This window comes from Bubalus bubalis, chromosome 15 (assembly GCF_019923935.1).
Source record: "Bubalus bubalis isolate 160015118507 breed Murrah chromosome 15, NDDB_SH_1, whole genome shotgun sequence".
NCBI lineage: Eukaryota > Metazoa > Chordata > Mammalia > Artiodactyla > Bovidae > Bubalus > Bubalus bubalis.
This window is the reverse complement of record NC_059171.1, coordinates 21,302,562-21,324,298: the sequence shown is the minus strand read 5'-3', so window position 1 is coordinate 21,324,298 and position 21,737 is coordinate 21,302,562. Positions and strand designations below refer to the sequence as shown.

The 21,737-nt window shown below is 40.4% G+C and overlaps 1 protein-coding gene across 18 annotated transcripts in view; it reads right to left on the bottom strand.

The window, feature by feature from the left end:
* The window catches only part of RIMS2 (regulating synaptic membrane exocytosis 2), a 539,581-nt gene extending 518,917 nt beyond the window's left edge, over positions 1 to 20,664 (bottom strand). For all 18 annotated transcript variants that reach the window (XM_006053914.4, XM_006053915.4, XM_025265138.3 and 15 more), the window contains exon 1: positions 20,449 to 20,664. In XM_006053914.4, the coding sequence (XP_006053976.2) occupies positions 20,449 to 20,624 (176 nt within the window). In that variant the 5' untranslated portion in view covers positions 20,625 to 20,664. The remainder of the gene's footprint in view (positions 1 to 20,448) is intronic.
* Between the last annotated feature and the right edge of the window lie 1,073 nt (positions 20,665 to 21,737).

The following is a 21,737-nucleotide window of genomic DNA, read 5'->3' as shown; positions in this document are numbered from 1 at the left end:
TCGGACACAACTGTGCAACTGAACCACAACTAGTACCTGGCAAACTAGGATATGACCCAGAGTTGACTAATGCCAAAGCCTCCTCTTTACGCTGCTGACATAACTCCTTGAAACCAGCTAAGGGAACATAGAATTAAAATAAGCAGAAAAATCCATATTTTCAGTCATAAAAATCCAGCTACTTATATGAGCTATCTGAATTGAATTAGAGTACATAATTTCCCCTAAATTCTAGCCAGATAAAAACAGGATCCGCAAGAGAAATTTTTACTAGAATTCCATCCTATATTATTAAAGGAACCAGCTCAGCTCTAAATCATAATGTTTCTGACTCTGATTACTTTCAACAGAAGTAAAAGACAAGTGGCAAGCTCTGAAGAACTGAGATTAGACTGCTGAACATAGATCAGGAATCAAGAGTTCTGAGGATAAAGCATCGCTTATGTTAATAGCCTAGAAAAGGGTCCAGGAAACGAGGAACAATAGAGAATTGATTCTAAACTGGAAGGCTATAAAACAAAGATTTTTCATGAATCACAGAAATGAATGAGAATTACAGGGTAAAGCTGGGACAGAGCTGAGAAATGTGAACTAGAAAGGGTGGGAAAGAGGAGAGTGTTTGAAAACATTGGAAATATTGAAACATATGGTAAATTGTGAGACAGTTTGAGCTATGGCATGGTTATATAAATTCCTGCTGCAAAATCTGGTGGCAGATTGGAAGCATGTGTTCCAAAATAATTCCATAAGATTTCTATTGAAGTTGAAGAAAATGAGTAATGAAAGTTTTACATCCTTAGCGGTATCTGAGTGGTCCCTTCAAAAGATGGTTTTAGCAAAACTTTTTAAATGAAGGCACCACTGAATCATCCCCAATTTCAAATATTTAATATACACAGTATGTATATTAACTCACTAAATTATATATTTCATACTCGTCCCCCTTATAATAGGGTCCCCCTTTCCCTACTTCAGTGTTCCAGGAAGAGTGAAAATTTTGTAGCTAAAAGAAAGATCTATGAAAGGGAAAGGCGGACAGTGAGCTGGAAAGAAGGCTTAGGCAGAGACTGTGAAGGAACTTGTATACAAAAGGAAGGAGTCTAGATTTTATCCAAAGAAGGAGGAAGCCTAAAGAATTCATCCTAGTTTAGACTAGGAGATGAATGATTTAAATTTTATTTTTAAGACAGTACTCTGGAACTATACAGAGGAGAAATCCAGGATAGAACCATAAGATCAAAAAAAAAAAAGAACCATAAGATCCCAGAATACAAGACAATAGCAATACCAGTGGAAATACACTGGTGAGAATTCTCACACTAGCTGGATCTTCTGACAGTAAACCAATAGAATGTACAGACATACAAGCACTACTGTGCTCTTATTTCCAAATCTTAAACTAAATGCGCCAGTGAGACAAATTCAAATTTCTTAACAAAGCATAACGTATGCTGCTGCTATTGCTGCTGCTAAGTCACGTCAGTCGTGTACAACTCTGTGCGACCCCATAGACGGCAGCCAACCAGGCTCCCCCGTCCCTAGGATTCTCCAGGCAAGAACACTGGGCAAGAACACTGGAGTGGGTTGCCATTTCCTTCTCCAATGCAGCAAAGTGAAAAGTGAAAGTGAAGTCGCTCAGTGGTGTCCAACTTTTAGCGACCCCACGGACTGCAGCCTACCAGGCTCCTCCATCCATGGGATTTTCCAGGCAAGAGTACTGGAGTGGGGTGCCATTGCCTTCTCCAAGCATAACGTATAGATGGTTCTAAATATTTAACAACTGAAACAACCACATAAAATATGTGTCAATATATAAATTAACATTAAAAATAAATTTCTTTTTTCCAAATAAACTGTATAGAATTCTGCTGTGTTATAGTAGTCCCTCCTTATCTGCAGTTTCGCTTACTGCAGTTTCAGTGATACACGGTCAACAGCAGTCCAAAAATATTAAATGGAAAATGTTTATTTCAAAACAAACAATTTGTAAGTTTTAAACTGTGTACCGTTCCGAACTGCATGATGAAATCTCAAACTGTCCTGCTCTGTCCCATCCAGGATGTGAATCATCCCTTTGCCAAGCTCACTCTGCCAATTTGTCACTTGGTAGCCTGCATGGTTATCAGATCAACTCTCACAGTGCTTCTGTTCAAAATAACCCTAATTTTACTTAATAATGTCCCCAGAGCACAAGAGTAGTGATACTGGTAATTTGTAAGTGCCAAAGAGAAGCCATAAAGGGTTTCTTTATGTGAAATGGTGAAAGTTCTTAACTTAATAATAAAAGAAAAAACAGTAGGTTGAAGTTGCTAAGATCTACTGTGAGATCAAATTCTCTGTGAAATTGTGAAGAAGGAGAAAGAAATTTGCGCTAGTTTTGCTGTCGTACCTCAAACTTCAAAAGTTTCGGCCATATGCATAAGACGGAAAAAGTGTTAAATTTATAGAGAATTTTGACAGAGCACATTCACATAACCTTTATTACAGTATAATGTTGTATGTTCTACTTTATTATTAGTTATTGTTAATCTCTTATTGTGCCTAATTTATAAATTCAACTTTATAATATAGAAACTATATAATACAGGAAAAAACATAGTATATATAGGGTTTAGCACTATCCACAGTTTCAGACTTCCACTGGGGGCTGGGGAACATATCCACAGCTGATTAAAGGGGACTACTGTAATAAGAGCTATAGCAACATTATACACTAGTCATTTTAACAGTTTCCAAACCATTTGTTAAATTTTACAAGTGCTGATTTAACCTGTCTAAAGCGGCCATGATTTGATATTGGGAACTATACTAAGCTTTTCCCAACATCTTGCTCATTAAAACGACGGTCACCAGTCGCTGCTCCTGCACTTTGCTGAAGCTGTAAGGCAGCTGGGCCTGCTGCCTGTATGTCACTGTCACACAGCCTACAGAGGCTAGTGCTTCCCACAGCGCATGAAACCCGTGTCACAGGACCCCTCCCCCCAAAAATGGTGCCACAGAAACCACCTGCACTGCAGCCTGCCCCATGACCTCCAGCAACAGGGAACACACTAGGCAGGCTCCAAAGTTCCAGCTCCAGTCACTATGGGCCTTCCAAGGACCGTGTTAATCCACACCATGCTTACAGACTGCACTGCACAACGTAACATTCTCTCAATAAAAGGCACCAATATGCACGAAAGTGATTCAATATTTTAATAACTAGGGTCTCTGTTACCAGTACATAACAGCTGAACACCAGTCCTTCATACAAGGTCCTTTACAACTGACCCCTGCCAACTAGCTTCCATGCACCTATCAATATAGGAATATTCTAAATGGCTGGTGACAATGAGCACATCAGCCGGCCACTGTAGTTATGACAATCAACATGTTATAGCAATTTATGGCTCGTGGGCACTTTCATTTACAGTGTCAGCGTAACCCTGTCAGAAAGATACCACAAACCCTAATTCCTTACCCATGATTCCAAAACCCAAAAGCTCTGAAAACAGAACTTTTTTTGCAAGTTTGGGACAAAATTCTTGATCTAAATGAATTATTAATAGCACGAGGCTTTATGTAATCTCTATTTAACCTACTTATAAATATTCACATGTTTCACTAGAGAAACATAACTGCACTTGCTTAGGGGCTGCTGTCCTGATGCACTGAGAGTTACATACTTCTGTGGTTGCACCTTTATGTTTCTAAAACCAAAAAAAGGGTTGTTGTTGTTATTATTTAGTTGCTCAGTCATGCCCGACTCTTGTGCGACCCCAAGGACTATAGCCCACCAGGCTCCTCTGTCCATGGAGTTTCCCAGGCAAGAACACTGAAGTAGGTTGCCATTTCCTTCTCTAGGGACTCTTTCGGACCCAGGAATCAAACCTGCATTTCCTGCATTGCACACAGATTCTTTGCCGCTGAGCCACAGTGGAAGCCCCAAAATAGAATTCAAAATACCTGAACTCTAAACCACATCTGGCACCACGGAATTCAGCTAAGGAATTTGGGATGTGTGTTTTCAATCTCCATTTCCAGAGTTTAAGGAGCTGAAGTGACTTCGTCAAGATAACATAGCTTGTAAATGGTGGAGCCAGGACTCTAATCCAGACACCTAAGTCTTGTTTTATCCCCTATCCAAGACAGACCACAAATGAAAAAAGAAACCTTTCTCTGCATAAAAAGACACATCTCACAGTTCACATAATATCATGTAAGCATAAGTTAATATAAAAATTTTAATGAAAAAATTAAAAAACAAAGTCTGTATCTAATCTTCAAAAAATATATTTCCTGCTGCTTAAATATTAATGTTTCACCCTATTGTACACAAAGGAGTAAAGTCATTGTCAGATTTGGGGTCACTCTTCCAGAAGTTAAGAGCACCATCAATTTTAATGTTGATATTATTTTTCACTAAAATTCCTAAACACTACATAACAAATTAAACAATTTTAAAAGAGAATTATAATTATCCTAGGAATTGACAAACTTTCTAATACCAATCCTGTCAATTCTGTGGTAGTTATATTTTTGAACAAATACTTCAGATTCTCCTTCTAACCATGGTAGGACTACACTTTTCTACCGAATTAGGCATGATCATGTAACTTATTATGGCCAGTGAAATGTGAACAGCAGTTACATATATATTTCTGAGAGGAAACTTTAAGAGACAATCTGCAATTCACTAGTTCCTCTCTTCATCTGCTCTCAACGTTCCATACATCTTCTCCATCATCAGCCTGTGTTCCAGAATGAGAATGACACGGGGTAAAGACCCCAAGCAACCCAGATAAAAACATACAACATGAAAAAGAAACTTGTATTGTTTTAAGCTACTGAAATTTGAGGACAGCAAAGCCTACTGTTAATTTATCAATGTATTGCCTCTTAGCTCCTAATCCATCTTTCTTCGTCCTACTTAGTAATACTGAATCCGGACTCTACAACCGTTTCTCCTTTACCAGTTGGCGCAATTTTAAGCTTCGTCAGTAGAGGGAGCTGGAGCAAAAGGAAGAAGGGGCTTCTCTTTCTGGATTCCGGAATTCTGTTGTTTTCCCTGCGATGCTTGGCTGTCAGGAGCTTACAGGATACCCAGCGGCACTCACTCTGGGCACTCACTCTCACCAGCACGCAACACGTTTCACCAGCACCCAGCAGGAACTGATTCAGAAATTTCAATAGCATCTCAGTAGGCAATATCCCAATAAGTCTCACAGACACCCTATAGGTGGTTTCCCAGTGACTTTGGCTAAGCCCATTAGCCAACCTCTCAGCAGCCCTACCGACACCCCCACAGATGATTTCCTGCCTGTCCCAGCTGGTAGCAGCTCAATGGGACATCGTCACACCTTCTAACAAGGGCTGAATTTCAGCCTTAGCCATGGGGGAAAGGGCCTCTTCCAAGTTTGTTCTTTCCTTGAGTATTCAGCCTCAGCTCTAAAGAAGGTGGCTGCTCTCTGTTACAAGTTAATAATCCTTTATATTAAAATTTCCCTATTCAAATTATTACTGCAGTTTCTGTTTTCCGATTGGACTGTGATATCTAGTCTACTCCAACATATAAAACTCATGCTGTAACATGAATTTGTATTAGTAGTTTTGAAGGATAACTTTGGTTATTTTCTTTTTCTAGCTATTTCATAGCTCTTTTTAATATTTTATGTATCAAAGTTAAAGCAATTAATTGTATTTTGACCACTGATATAGAATTTAAATCATCAGATCAGATCAGATCAGTCACTCAGTTGTGTCCGACTCTGCGACCCCATGAATCGCAGCACGCCAGGCCTCCCTGTCCATCACCGACTCCCGGAGTTCACTCAGACTCACGTCCATCTAGTCAGTGATGCCATCCAGCCATCATCCTCTGTCATCCCCTTCTCCTCCTGCCCCCAATCCCTCCCAGCATCAGAGTCTTTTCCAATGAGTCAACTCTTCACACGAGGTGGCCCAAGTACTGGAGTTTCAGCTTTAGCATCGTTCCTTCCAAAGAAATCCCAGGGCTGATCTCCTTCAGAATGGACTGGTTGGACCTCCTTGCAGTCCAAGGGACTCTCAAGAGTCTTCTCCAACACCACAGTTCAAAAGCATCAATTCTTCGGCGCTCAGCCTTCTTCACAGTCCAACTCTCACATCCATATATGACCACAGGAAAAACCATAGCCTTGACTAGACGAACCTTTGTTGGCAAAGTAATGTCTCTGCTTTTGAATATGCTATCTAGGTTGGTCATAACTTTCCTTCCAAGGAGTAAGCGTCTTTTAATTTCATGGCTGCAGTCACCATCTGTAGTAAATCATACTAAATACTAAATACTTCCCTTGTGACTCAGCTGATAAAGAATCCACCTGCAATTCAGGAGACCTGGGTTCTATCCCTGGGTTGGGAAGATCCCCTGGAGGAGGGAAAGGCTACCCACTCCAGTATTCTGACCTGGAGAATTCCATGGACTCTGTATAGTCCATGGGGTTGCAAAGAGTTGGACAGGACTAAGCTACTTTCACTTTCACTTTCAAATACTACATGCGTTCGTTAAATCAGACTTATTGGCTAAAAATTATAAGAAATAAAAATAATATATGAAAGCACATTTATTGTGGGGTAAGAAATAGTTCTTCAACCAAACTTGTCAATGAAAATTATATTCCTGTCAAAAGATTAAATTTAAATCTTTATTTATTCATACTACAATAAAAAGTTTATACTGAGTCTTTTTAAATCAGTTTATACTGAGTCTTTTAAAATCAGATAATGAAAATATTGCATTTGGAAAGGTTTCAATACTCTTCACTATGTTAGTCTTATGGCAAAATTACATATTCCTCAATCTATAAAAATAAATCCAATTATTAACTAAAAAGACTACTCAGGAAGAGTGCTTAAGTGTTTCTTATGTGCAGAGCCAAAAACAATTCTCACTGCTTGCCCCCGACCCCACTTCCCATTAGACCAGTATTTTAATTCAGGAGGAAACAAATGAAAAGTGAAGACCACGTTGGCAGTAATTTGAGGGCAATAAAGTAATATAAACCTATGGAAAAGTAAAATTATAAAATATTATTTCAGAGATATTCTAGAATGTATGTCTCTAATACAAAATACATTTTTTTAAATGAGTAGCTCAATGTCTCCTTTATAAAAGACATATATCCAAACTTATATCTAGTGGCACTTACTAAAGAAGTATAAGGAGAATAATGACCACAAAGAAGTTCATTTTCTAATCCCAGGAAGGTGAATATATGTATCCTTGCATGGTAAGAGATTTTTGAGATGTGACTAAGATAGGAAGATTATTCTGGACTATCTGGGTGGGCCCAATCTAATCATAGGAATTCTTAAAAGTGAAAAATCTCTCCCAGCTGTGGACAGAAAGAGTGGCAGTGACAGAAGAAGGGTCAGAAAGATGGCATCATGACAAGAATTCAATGCTCCATTGCTGGTTCTGAGATGTAGGAAGCTATGAGCAAGACTAGAGAAGAGGTCTCTAGGAGGTCAAAACAGCATCCGGCTCATAGCTGAAGGAAATGGGACTCTCAGTCGTTTAACTTCAAGGAACTGAATTCTTTCAACAGCCCAAAGGAGCAAGAAAACATTCCCTCCCACCTCAGCCCCCAACCGCCACCCCCCCCACCTTCACCCCCACCCTAGGTAGCTTCCAGAAAGAAATATAGCCAGTTCTTTTGATTCTATGCAGTAAGACCTATGTCAGACTTCTGACTTACAGAACTGTATGATAATAAACTTGTGTTGTTTTAAGCCAGTAAGTTTGTTAGTAGCAGAAAACTAATACAAGGGACACTATTTATAACCTTGGAAGATCTTGGTCACACTTTATTAAAGAAAGTAGCAATGTCTTTTCAACAGGTATTAAAATATTGGGCGTTCATAAAAGTATTTACTGAAAATAAGGTAGGTTGATTCCCAGGCAAGAATACTGGAGTGGGTAGCCATTCCCTTCTCCAAGGGATCTTCCCCATCCAGGGATGGAACCCAGGTCTCCTGTACTGCAGGCGATTCTTTACCTTCTGGGCCACGAGGGAAGCCCCTTTCATAAAAATATTCATTGAAGATAAAGTAGATTGATAAAGTAGTTACCAATGCTTCCTTCTTTCAGCTAAATTATTTATTTAACAAATACATGATGTTTACTATGTGCTAAGAACTCTTCCAAGGGCTTTACAAATGTAAACTCAATCCTCATAACAGCTTATGAAGTAGGTATTATCCCCATTTTACAGATAAAGACAGTAAGGTACACCACTATCAAGTAACAGAGCTGGGATTCAAACTTAAGCTTGACTGACTCCAGAATTCAAGTGCTTCTGCACTAGGCTAACTATTTTCCATACCAGATGCAACAGCAATGTGATAGAAAGAGATTGGGTTTTGTAGTTAAAAAGATCTAGGCATAGATCTGTATTCTATTACTCATAAGCTTTGTAACCTGGATCCTAGCACATAAATGGACACTAAAGAAATGTTCATTCCCTCCTTCAACTCCTGCTTCCAGTGTAGAGATACATTCAAATTCAAAGAAAACCCTATATGGAATAGGCTTAAGAAAAAAACTGAACACTAATCTTAACTCCCAAATTTGCACTTCTCTTTCCTCAGGTTTACACATTACTTTTCAGATCTCAGCTAAGACAACCAATGGTGTAGCAACACATTTCTAGGGGTACTCTAGGCTCTCACTATCATATCAACAAAAATATATTGGAATTTTACCATAAAAACAAAATTACAAAAAAAGGGGGAAATTTTTTTTTAAGATTTAAACATGAGGTAAAGGTAAAGTCTTTTCGATTGAAGGTAATCTTAGCCATAGAATGAAATTAAACAGCTATTACACGCACTTTCTGGTTCACTTTTTGTCTCAAATGGGGTCGCAAAGAGTCGGACACAACTGAGCGACTTCACTTTCACTTTACCTTGTTCTTGTTAACATGTTTGAAGAGTGGTCACTGGCCATATATTAATACTCTTTATGCTAATATTCTTTATATTTGTTATCACCTAGAAATTAACTTTAGCATCTCATATTCTAGACAGTGAACCTGGTCTTAACAAAGATGCTTTGTCCCCAAGGCTGCCTACCCCTGCAATACCACCACTATTATTGCCCAGAGAAATCTTTTTTGAGGGAGGTAGAATTTTCTAAAATGCTAACTACTATTTCAAATAAAGACATACTTGACACTATAGCAAAACAAGTATCTACTAGAACATCAGCAAAAGGTGGCTTAATCTATCATGCTGTGCTGTGCTTAGTCCCTCGGTTGTGTCCGACTCTTTGTGACCGACCCCATGGACTGTAGCCTGCCAGGCTCCTCAGTCATTGGGTTTCGCAGGCAAGAATACTGGAGTGGGGAGCCATTCCCTTATCCAGGAGGTCTTCCCGACCCAGGGATCGAACCCGAGTCTCCTGTATTGCAGGTGGATTCTAAGTACAAATTCTGGTGGAATATGTCTGCTTGGGCTTACATCTTAGCTCCCTACTGAAAACTCTGAGCATCCAACTTAAGTCTTCATTTTTTTTCATCTGTAAAACTGGGAAAGTAATAACTATCTCATAAGATGGTTGTAGTGGTTGAATCAGATAACGAATATATAAAATAGCACAGTAAGCATTCAACAAATGTTGGCTGTTGAGTATTAAGGTAGTAAGAGTATAATAAAAGTATATAATAAGAGTTATATGAGCACAAAGAGTCATCTAACCCAGTTTCTAAAAGTTGGAAACCTGAGATGAATCTCAGTTAAGAATCAATAGGACTTAGCCAGAGAAAAGCGGTTAGGGCTTTCTAGTCAAAGAGAACAGTATATGCCAAACTACAACAGAAGATGAAAAAAAAGAACAGGGAACTCACTTCAATACAATTAAAACAGATAGTGCCCATGAAAGATCACCAGGATTTAACACTGATAAAGCACTACAAAGGGACTTCCATGATATACCTAGAAGTTTGGACAATATCATAAGTGCAATGGGAAGGCACTAAAGAATACTAAGAATATTAAAATTAAACTGTGTCAGAGTGTAGTACTATTACAGAGAGGCTGGACTAGAGGAAGCGAGCCTCAACTAAAGATCCTTGTTTAGAAATGATTAAGGAAAAGACAATAAAGGCATGAAACAATGCAGTGACAATGAAGATGAAGAGAAACAGATTTCAAAGATATTTTGGAGAAAATAAAGATAGGATTTGGTAACTGATTATATTTGAGGGCTGAGGAAGGGTGAGGAAGTTAGAATGACTACCATGACCACCAAGCTGTATTAACAAATGTTTATTGACTGACAACTATGCCCCTGGTACTATACTAGGCATAAAAAGATGATTAAAACTTGGTCCCTGACATCAAATAAACCAGTTATACTAAGAAGAACATAGAGATTAGTAACTAATATTGAATATCAGAAACATTATAAAAATTGTTTACAGAATGATACGAAAATTGAAAGGAGAGACACCCAACTAGTGGAAATACATCAAAGAGATGTATGTCTTCACAGCAATGGAGCTGGACACAAAACAGCACATCGGGAAAAGAGCAAGAGGATGTGCATAATCAAAGGACATGATACAGAGAAGGATTTGTAAAAAGATTACTATGATTATATAGAAGGAGGTGGGTTGTGAATGCCTAAAGTCACGATTCATTCACATTCATAATCCAAATAAATTTTTACTGATCTACAGTGTATCAGTCTGGGTCCTGACAGGAAACAGATGGCATAAACTGAGTAACTAAGGAGAGCTTAATAAAGGTACTGTTTTACAAAGATGTGAGCAGGATTTAAGGAAACCAACAAGAGATGGTGCAGCATGACGGCTAGCAACACAGGAAAGCAATTTCCAGAAATGGAAGAAAATAGCTGTACTAAGAGGGCCACCAGACTAGCATGGAGGAAACTTGGGAACAAATAACCTGATGTCATTCTCCTTCCATACAATCTGCCAATGTCTCACATCAACAGAAACCAACTGGAAGTCTAAGAACAAGGAGACCTGCTGGTGCAATCCATAGAAGTCAGCTCCTATAGTATTCAGCAAAGTGGGGGAAAGTGAGTAGATCTGGAATGGTGAATGGGGAAATATGTAACATGCAATGATAAAATTCAACAACATTCAACTGTATAAAAATTCACCTCCCAGTTCTATAACTCTTCCTACACTTCAGTTTGGAGACAGAGTTTATTAGCCTTCAACCTGCAAAACTTTTAACATGAAGCTTCAATTTGTTCTAAAATGGATCCTTAGCATTGTGAATTCTTCTGTCTCATCATAAGTCTGTATGCTATTTTAACTCCCTGAGCAACTATCTCTGTTAAGGTACAGTGTAAGCATTTTCTCAAACCTTCAACAACAAATCCTCAGTTGGGGTACAGCCAGCAACTTGTCACCAAGAGGATGGAAAAGACATGTCCTGATAAATTCTGCATTCAAGAATCAATGGCTGCGTTAAGACTTTGGTTAGCTTAGACCAGACAATCGTTGAAGAGAGGTCAACTTGTGATAATAAAATTCAGTACCCAGGTGGCACTACTGGTAAAGAATCTGGCTACTGATGCAGGAGATGCAAGATGCAAGTTCAACCCCTGAGTTGGGAAGATCCCCTGGAGAAGGGCATGGCAACCCACTTCAGTATTCTTGCCAGGAGAATCCCCATGGACAGAGGAGCCTGGCAGGCTACAGCCCATAGTGTTGCAAAGAGTCATCAGCCAGAACTTAATTACATGAACTCATCTAGATACAAGGGGAGATGGAAAAGGTAGGACTAGACAGCTACTGCACAGAAACTCTATGAAAAAGGAATATAAATCTTTGAGGAACACCTAGCTACCTCCACAACAAAATTCACTTTGACAGAAAAAAAAATTGTGTTAATAAAAGCATTAACTATTTCAGCTTTGGGTCAAAAGGAATTATGTGTGAGTGATGTGTGATGAAACAGAGGTTCATGTATGTGCCCGAGAAGCAAGCCACTACAGCAACTACTATAATAGACACCTCATACGCCAACAAAACGAGAGGACTGTTAGCATCATCTCCATCTGTCAGCTGAACAATACCAAAGTACTAAGTATCAATAAACACCATTGTGATTATATTGCTACCTAGCTATATTATTTAGTGTATCCTTTTTTCCCAGTGTTAGCATCCCAGAAGCCTAGTTGTAGGATATGTGAAACTGTTATTTCTCCCTCCAGATGAACGTAAGTTTTCTTGGAAGAAAAAACACTAAAGGGCATAGAGAATTCCATCCTCTTCCTGTGCATAAAGGAGCATTTATCCAGCATCTCTGTTTAGCAGAACCTATATGTGTGTTACACAAAAATATTAAATGTTTATAATATATAAACCCTATAAAATTCTCAATTCTAAATGCCTTAAAAAAGCATTTAGCTAGCATTATGTTGTATGGAAAATATAAATTAGAGCTTTTGAGATGCATGTATATAAAAGTCATTCATTCTTAGACTAATTTATACTATCTAGTTGTCCACCAGTTTTTTGGTAACAATTTTAGACAGAAAGTAGGTGAAACAATATTATATCACTCCTGGGTCAAAACCCATTCTCAACTTTTCCCTTTCTAATAGCCCTACCTCTAATCATATTTCTAGAATTTCCTATCACAAAATCCAACAAAAATTATCTCCCTTTCATAATAAAACACTTTTTGAAATTCTGCGGTAATTCAGTAAGCTCATATAAAAAGAAAGAGAATCTTCAACTGTAACATATCATTTCCAAGGCTAATCTCCTTTCTATATTTTCCTAAAATACATTCACATTTCCAAAAGTTCATTGGAAGTGATGTAAGAAGATATATAAAAAAGAAAATTTGTTCTAGTTAAATCCAACATATATAATAAAGATTGTGTAATAGTTAAAAAAAAGAAAAGTTATGACCAACCTAGATAGCATATTAAAAAGCAGAGACATTACTTTGCCAACAAAGGTCCGTCTAGTCAAAGCTATGGTTTTTCCAGTAGTCATGTATGGATGTGAGAATTGGACCATAAAGAACACTGAGCACTGAAGAACTGATGCTTTTGAACTGTGGTGTTGGAAAAGACTCTTGAGAGTCCCTTGAACTACAAGGAGATCAAACCAGTCCATCCTAAAGGAAATCAATCCTGAATATTCATTGGAAAGACTGATGCTGAAGCTGAAGCTCCAATATTGTGGCCACCTGATGTGAAGAAGAGTCAACTCATTAGAAAATACCTTGATGCTGGAAAAGATTGAAGGCAGGAGGAGAAGGGGACGACAGAGGATGAGATGGTGGATGGCATCATCAACTCGATGGACATGAGTTTGAGCAAACTCTGGGAGATGGTGAAGGATAGGGAAGCCTGGTGTGCTGCAGTCCATTGGGTCTCAAATAATCAGACACAACTGAGTGACTGAACACCACCACCACCTTAGTTATCAGGCTCTTTAATAATGGTTTCTGTTAGGGAAACTGCTTCCAATTCACCTTCCCTCTCCTTGTCCCTAGCTTTCTAGACAAAGAATGTGTGTACTTAGTCTCTCAGTTATGTCCAAATCTTTGGACCCGATGGACTGTAGCCCACCAGGCTTCTCTGTCCATGGGGATTCTCCAGGCAAGAATACTGGAGTGGGTTGCCATGCCTTCCTCCAGGGGATCTTCCCAACCAGGGATCAAATCCTGCAGGCAGATTCTTTACCATCTGAGCCACCAGGGAAGCCCATGAATACCGCAATGGGTTGCCTATCCCTTCTCCAAGGGATCTTCCCAACCCAGAAACCAAACCAAGGTCTCCAGCACTGCAGGCCAATTCTTTACCAACTGAGCTACCAGGGAAGCCCTTGACAAAGAATGAAGTCAGCTAAAAGTCCTCCAGGCATATTTTGACTTCCTAGTAGGCAGAAAAAAGCATCTCTCAAAAGAAAGGGCAGGGGGACAGATTTCGTCCAAGAGTGCTATAGAATTAAGGTTTAGAGACCCCTATCTATAGTCAGTTAGTAGCAATTATTTATTGCATACCTACTTGTGCCAGGACACCTGGTATATATTGATTACAACAATCCTTCAGGACAGGTGTTATTACTCAGACGATACAGATGAGGAAACATGGCCTCAGAGAGCTTATTAACGTAAGCAAGACCTTATAGTTATTAATTACTAAAGTAAGGTTTCAAGTCAAAATTCATCTGGCCTATCACACTTGCCTCCACTACCTCCCTCTTCATCATACTGTACAATCAATTTTTATCAATATATATTGTCAACAAGAAGATACTATTTAATTGTCCTAATTACTTTAAAATATAGAATATATATGAAAAATTTATCAGGTATTTTCTCATAAAATGGCAATGTTTTAAAATGCATTTTGAATCCTTAGAAACTACAGAGTTTCAATTTTTGGCAATGACCATGGTTACTGCATGTACAACAATGATTTTTATTTAAGTCTTCATGATTAAATTACATAATTTAGATGACATGCCACACTTAAAATTTCATTTAGCTGTAAGAAAAAATATGGTATTTTAAATATCAGAAAGAGGAAGATCATTCTAAGCATATCACAAAACCCAAAGGCAATCATAATAATAATAAATTTAAATACATTTTTTAAAATCTTGACTAGTAAAAAAAAAAGGCATAAACAAGGTCATAAAACAAATGATAAATAAAGAGCTTCCACAAATCACTGAAAATGACCAACAGAAAAAGAAATACAAAAGGCTCTAAACAAATGTAAACAGCTCTCAACCTCACTGATAATAAGAAAACTGCAATTAAATTTTAGAATGGCATATTTTCCACCAAAACTATTGGCAAGACTACCACATACTGAGTTAGCAAGGATATATGAAAATCTCCCTAGCATTTGTCACTTATGCATACTTCCTTTATGAAAGTAAATGTGACAATAATAAAATTTAAATTTTTTATTGTATATATTATAAAAATATAAAGGTTACACTTTATGACCTTTTGATCAAACAATCTCATTTCTAGGAATTTATTCCAGAGACAAATTCATGCATATGGAAAATGACATATGTACAAATGCAAGAGATGTAAGAGACTCGGGTTTGATCCCTGGATTGGGAAGATCCCCTGGAGAAGGGAGGGCATGGCAACCCACTCCACTACTCTTGCCTGGAGAATCCCATGGACAGAGGAGTGTGGCGGGCTACATCTATAGGGTTGCAAAGAGTGGGACATGACTGAAGCGACTTAGCATGTACCCACATGCACATATACAGCCATTAAAATGAATTCAGTTCAGTCGCTCAGTCGTATCTGACTATTTGCGACCCCATGAATCACAGCACGCCAGGCCTCCCTGTCCATCACCAACTCCCAGGGTTCACTCAAACTCATGTCCATCGAGTCGGTGACGCCATCCAGCCATCTCATCCTCTGTTGTCCCCTTCTTCTCCTGCCCTCAATCCCTCCCGGCATCAGGGTCTTTTCCAATGAGTCAACTCTTCACATGAAGTGGCCAAAGTATTGGAGTTTCAGCTTCAGCATCAGTCCTTCCAATGAACACCCAAGACTGATCTCCTTTAGGATGGACTAGTTGGATCTCCTTGCAGTCCAACAGACTCTCAAGAGTCTTCTCCAACACCACAGTTCAAAAACATCAATTCTTCGGCACTCAGCTTTCTTCACAGTCCAACTCTCACATCCATACATGACCACTGGAAATACCATAGCCTTGACTAGATGGACCTTTGTTGGCAAAGTAATATCTCTGCTTTTCAATATACTATCTAGGTTGGTCATAACTTTCCTTCCAAGGAATAAGGGTCTTTTAATTTCATGGCTGCAGTCACCATCTGCAGTGATTTTGGAGCCCCAAAAAAGAAAGTCTGACACTGTTTCCACTGTTTCCCCATCTATTTCCCATGAAGTGATGGGACCAGATCCCATGATCTTAGTTTTCTGAATGTTGAGCTTTAAGCCAACTTTTTCACTCTCCTCTTTCACTTTCATCAAGAGGCTTTTTAGTTCCTCTTCATTTTCTGCCATAAGGGTGGTGTCATCTGCATATCTGAGCTTAATATCCCTAACATATCCCTAAAATGAATTAGGGAGTTATATATTCATGGGTGTGGAATTGATCTCCTAAAAATTAAACTGCAAGACATATTTGTACCTTTTATGTTTATACATATAAGTCCATACATGTGTATACACATATATATACATATATAGACACACAATATTTGATATACACACATATCTACTCTTAAGCACAGAATATTTCTGAAAGAGTATAAAACAAGCTGGCAATAGGAGTTGCCTCTGGAAAGGGAAAATAGGTAGCTAAAAATTTTGTACCATATGTATATATTACCTATTAAGTAAAGAAGTTTATAAACTGACTTTAGAAAGTACTTTAAAATTGAAATATTAAAAAATATAAAACTTCTTACCTATGTTTTAAATATAATCTAAATCATTACCTTGATCTATCATGCAAATTTTTATTTATCATTTTCTTTTATTAGAGGAGCAAATTATCCCTTTGACATTAACAGAAAATCTAAACTGTGGATGAAAAGATAATTTACATGGCAAGAAACACATAATTTCTAATTTGTTTCAAAAACATCTCATCTAAAAGACTATGATACAAGGATAGCAGAAAGCTCAATAAATATTTACTGAAAATACTTTTCTATTGATATCAGTGGGTTTACTTTACTCATCAATTTTTTTCACATCACACCCAAAACAAACAAAAAATAGTAACAAGAACAAAAACTCACTGGAAAATATAAATTTTAAATAAATTACGCACTTTGTCCAAAAAATTTCATTTTTCCAACAAGTTTGGTAAACTACTTGTTAATGAACATTACTCGAAGTTAAATCAACATTGCTTACTAGATACCTACCATGTGCAGGTGTTAAGGACACTACAAAACAGAGACTCCAAAGAGGAGTACATTTTTATTCCTGCCCTCAAGAAGTTTACAGTCTTGAAAGACAAGGCTTTAAAACTTTAATCAATAAAAGAATATTATAGATTTTACTGATACACTGAGTTATCCAAACTAAAACTGTTAAAGGCATTCATGTAAGGATTAAAAAACAGTAATTGTTGATCCATTGAAGGATCTATTGGATATAAAAATGCTTCCAAAGTCCTAATATCTCACTCATATGTAAAACTGTAACATTTGATGATGACCAAAGACTTCCAGAATATGTGAATATTCACCTAGGCCATGAAGAAACTGCTAATGATTAAACATAAATATTTTAATTATCCACGCTCCTTAGAAGAGAATTTACTGCAATGGTCTCAATCAGTTTTGATCACTCACCTTTCTCACTAAATATATGTCAGGCATTAACTTCTTAAAATATGTATATTTACTTATATGCATCTTCACATTGTCAATCTATATATTAAGTACCAATAAAACTTAATTTCTGTCTTTTTCAAACACAGACAAAAATGTAAATATAAGTTTTAATTATTTTCTTCTTGTAATCTAGTACATCATCTTATGATGCCCTTGGGTATCCACATTCTGCTTTGTATGAGTACTTAATATGAATATTTAAACTCACAGCCCATGCAAAAATATTTTCATCTAATGGTTTCAATTTTTCACACAGCAAACTCATTTTTTAGCATAGCTGTTAAAAGGCAGCAGACATTAATTTCAATTTCAGTTTATTTCTCTCTGCCCATGACCTTCTCTCAGAATAAATGTTAACATGCAATTAAACAGACATCACTAAAGAGAAACAAAGTATAGTCATGACCAAGCAAATGGCCCCTAAAATTTAATGGCAAATAGCAATCATTGAAGAATATTAGTACTATTTTTTTCTTATAAATAGCATTTGTAACTTAATAGCCAATATTGAAAATATTAGTAAATTGTCAAAATTTTCAAAACAATGTCTCATTTTTATCATTCTATTATAAAGTCTATTCTTTTCCTAATCTTCTTTGTCTAATCTTATTTTATTATGAAAGCCAAAAGTAGTTTTTATTTACTTTTAATAGAAGGGTAATTGCTTTACAATATTATGTTGGTTTCTGCAAAAGTATTTTTAAAGAACATTAAAAATTAAAGTTTCAAATATATTATAATTTAACTCCAAAAAGTTTCTTGTTAAAATGAATACAAAAATAATTCTGAAACCATGTATATCATTTTGAGGTATGACTCCTTCCAAGTCTAAGTTAGGTAAAGATGCAAATAGATATTTTACATAAACACAAACAGATTTTTCATCAATATAATTTCATAGACTGTATGACTATGTTCTTAGAGAATGCTTGTTTCTACCTAAACTATGCAAATATGAATGCACAAACTTTATATGCATTTACACAGTATGTAGGTTTACACAGGAAAGTAAAATACTCACACGTACCTATCTGAAAAAACCCTTTCACGTTCTCCTAATATAACATATAGTTCACCTTAAGAAATTCTTAATTTAGTACTCAAAAGTTCATTTAAGTTTCTATGTATTGGAACAATAAATAGATTTGGAACTACAGTGAACTAGCCAATAAATACCATAATTCTGCATGCCATAAATAAATAAAAACTGTTAAATATGAGTTAACAGTTAACTTCCTACAGTTAAATATGAGTCAAACAAATAAAACCACATTTAATTTGAGCATCATTTTGGCAATACTTATAACATTATAAGAAAATACAGATTCATATATCCAAATATCAAACTCTAAGTCATCAAAAGCTTGACATTGTTAGTAAAGTTAAGCAAAAGTTAGAAGTATGCTCAAAAAGCTCTGTAAAATAATTGTTTTATTTTTTACTAGTTGAAACAAGCTACTTAAATCTCTTACTATTTTTTCATTTCCCAAGCCTACTAGTAAGTCACATTGCCAAACAACTATTCAAACCCAGAAATTAGTTTTGAAGAAGCAATTCTTTATTTCAGTTTGTATGTTAGAAGCACATTTGCTCTTAGTCCTTCAGTATTTTTTGAGAACTAGTATTTTTCTTGGACATGTAAAGATATTTGATAAGTTTGCTATATAATTTAAAGTAGTATTTTTCATTAAAATATGGAAATATATATGTGTGGAGAGAATTGTTTCTTTGTTAAGTGCTAAAGAATACTGAATTCAACTACCTGTTTTTTGGAATTTACATGATTAGAGGCCAGTGTGTTAGTTCCGTCCCAGAGGAACTCTCTACACTTTCAACTATGTGTTTCTGTGGAGAATATGGGAAAAGCATAATTTAGAAATAGGCGACACGAAAGAATTGTCGCATATTTGGTATATCAACTGTACAAATCAATCTTAATGAATAATGCATTTCTAGCAAAAAAATGAAAGAATTGAGCTGGAAAAATATTTTTTAAAAAAAGGTTGCACATGCTCTGCACAATCTCCTTCACGTAGTAACCGAGAAGTCAAAGAACCGTAAAACATTTAAAAGCAAACCTGCTGAAACACATCTCTTTGCTAGACTGACAAGAAAAGGAATCTCAAACGCCTACAGATCTCTCGCTCTCTCTCTCTGGACAGTTCCCTGGTGCTGAAGTTACACCGTCACTAAACTGTGTTGGGTGCCTGGGTGCTGCTTTCACTGTCCCACCCTCCGCAAGATCCCGCTGCCTAGACTACGAGCACGAGGAGCAGAACTTAACAAGGTAGGGAGCATCCCAAGCTGCAGTGACGGGAGGAACTGGAGTCCTTTCGGAGCCTCTTCGAGAATAAGCAGATTTACTAGTTGCAAATAAGAAGAGTGGCAGAGAGCAGGGTGTTACACACCCGCCGAGGGGGAGGGGCTGGAAGATGGCGGCGACCGCACACCCACCCGAGACACGACAGCGCTTATTACAGGCCCCCCTCGCCCGCACCGCCGCCCTCCTGCCCGGGGCGACAGTGGGCAGCGCTGCTCTTCCCGCAGTGGAGGAGGTGGGGGGGGGCAGAAGCGCCCCGCGGAGGCGGGGCCCAGGGGCCCCCCGGCGGCGCCCTCCTCCCCGGCCGGCGCGCCTCCGCCCGGGTCCCGGCCCGGGGAGCACCTGTGCACGGCCATATTGGATTCCTCGCCCCAGTCACTGCCTCCGCGCGGGGGCGGCGGGAAGCGACCAGGGACGCGCGGAGAGAGCGTTCAGCCCAGAGCCCCGCCAGGGCCCGCAGCCTAACTGGCCCGGCGGGCAAGCCGGAAGGACGCCGGGGGGGGATTACAACGCCCACAGGCTCGCCACTGCCGGCCTCGGCGCTCTCCCTCCCCGACACACACACCCCTGCGCTCTGACAGCCCAAGCAAGCTAGCCCCGGCGGCCGGCGGTGGTCGCAACCCTCGTGGCCCAGGCGCCGCCAGCGGGAAGGGAGGGCGGCGATCCCCGGGCGCGCCGGCGGCCGCAGGGCAGCGACCGAGGTGGGGGGGACGGCGGAGGGCAGGGAGGGAGGGAGGCGGGAAGATGGAGTCAGATCCTTACTTCAGCACCGACTGCTCCTTCTCCTCTTCTTTCTTCTGCCGATCCATGACGGCCAGGATGATTTTCCTCTCCTCCTCCGTGAGGTGGCTAAGGTCGGGCATCTCGGGCTGCAGAGGCGGCTGAGAGCCCGCCGGGGTGGGAGCCGGGCGACCCCGCGGCCCGACAGGAGCCGACATGTTTGGTGAAGTCCAACCACCCTAGGGAAGCCGGGAGGCAACTCCACCGGCGGCGGCGGCGGCACCCGCGCGGGCGGCTGGGGCAGCCTCCGGCGCCGGGACAAATACATACAAATCAATGGCCTTCAATCCCAGGCGACGGCCCCCCTCCCCCAAGATGGAAAAGGGAGGGGGGAAGGGGAGGGGAGGGCGAGCGCGGCGGGGTCGGGGGAAGGCAGGGCTGACGAGTGCGCTCCGAGAAATGTTTCTTTTTCCCCGGGTGGCGAAGGGCTGGCAAGTGAGCTGTTGGGGCAAGAAGAGGAGCGGGAGGCCGGGCCGGGCCGCGGAGGGCGCGGAGCGGCGCGGGGAGAGTGGTGGAGTAAGGTGGCGGGGACAGCGATAAGGGTGGGGTGACTGGAAGGAGCGGGCGGGAGGGCGGCGCGCCGGCCCGGGGCGCAAGGGTGTCCGGCCGCGGCGGAGGCGGGGGGCCCCGCGCGCGCCGCTCGGGAGCGGAGACAGGGGTGGCTGCGACCCAGCCCCCTGGGGGGAGTCCCGGGAACTCGCTCCGAGTGCCGGGGAGGCAGCGTCCCGCGAGCCAAGAGGGGCGCCGAGGCGGGAGCGCAGGGGAGAGTGAGGAAGCAGGGGCGAATTTCCCAGAGAAGCTGCCGAGCCGTCCCACCGGCCGACGCGTCACTGGGCTCCCGGCTCCGCGGAGGGAGGACCCCCCCCTCCAGAAACGACGAGGAGAGGGCCGGGGGGCGGGGCGGGTAGCCTTGAAGACCACCCCTCCGGGCTAGAGCCGGGAAGCGAAAGCGGAGAAGGGATGACAAGGGCTAGTGGCGGACAGTCCCGAGGCCGGTGCTTCGCGGCTGCCAGCGCCCGGATCCCAGCGACCTCCGACGCGCAGCAGGGTCGGCCGCGGGTCCTTCCACATCAACGCGCCCGTCTGGAGTCCCTCAAGCTGCCACCGCCCCTGTGGTCCGTGGAGTGGGTGCGGAGGGCCCGCTCCCTACGCCGCCGCTGCTGCTGCCGCCGCCGCTCGGTGCCGCCGCCCGCGCCTCCTCCGCCTCCCCGGCTCCTCCCGCGGGGCCCGCGTCACCTCCCAGCCGTGGAGGCCCGAACACCGCGGATGCC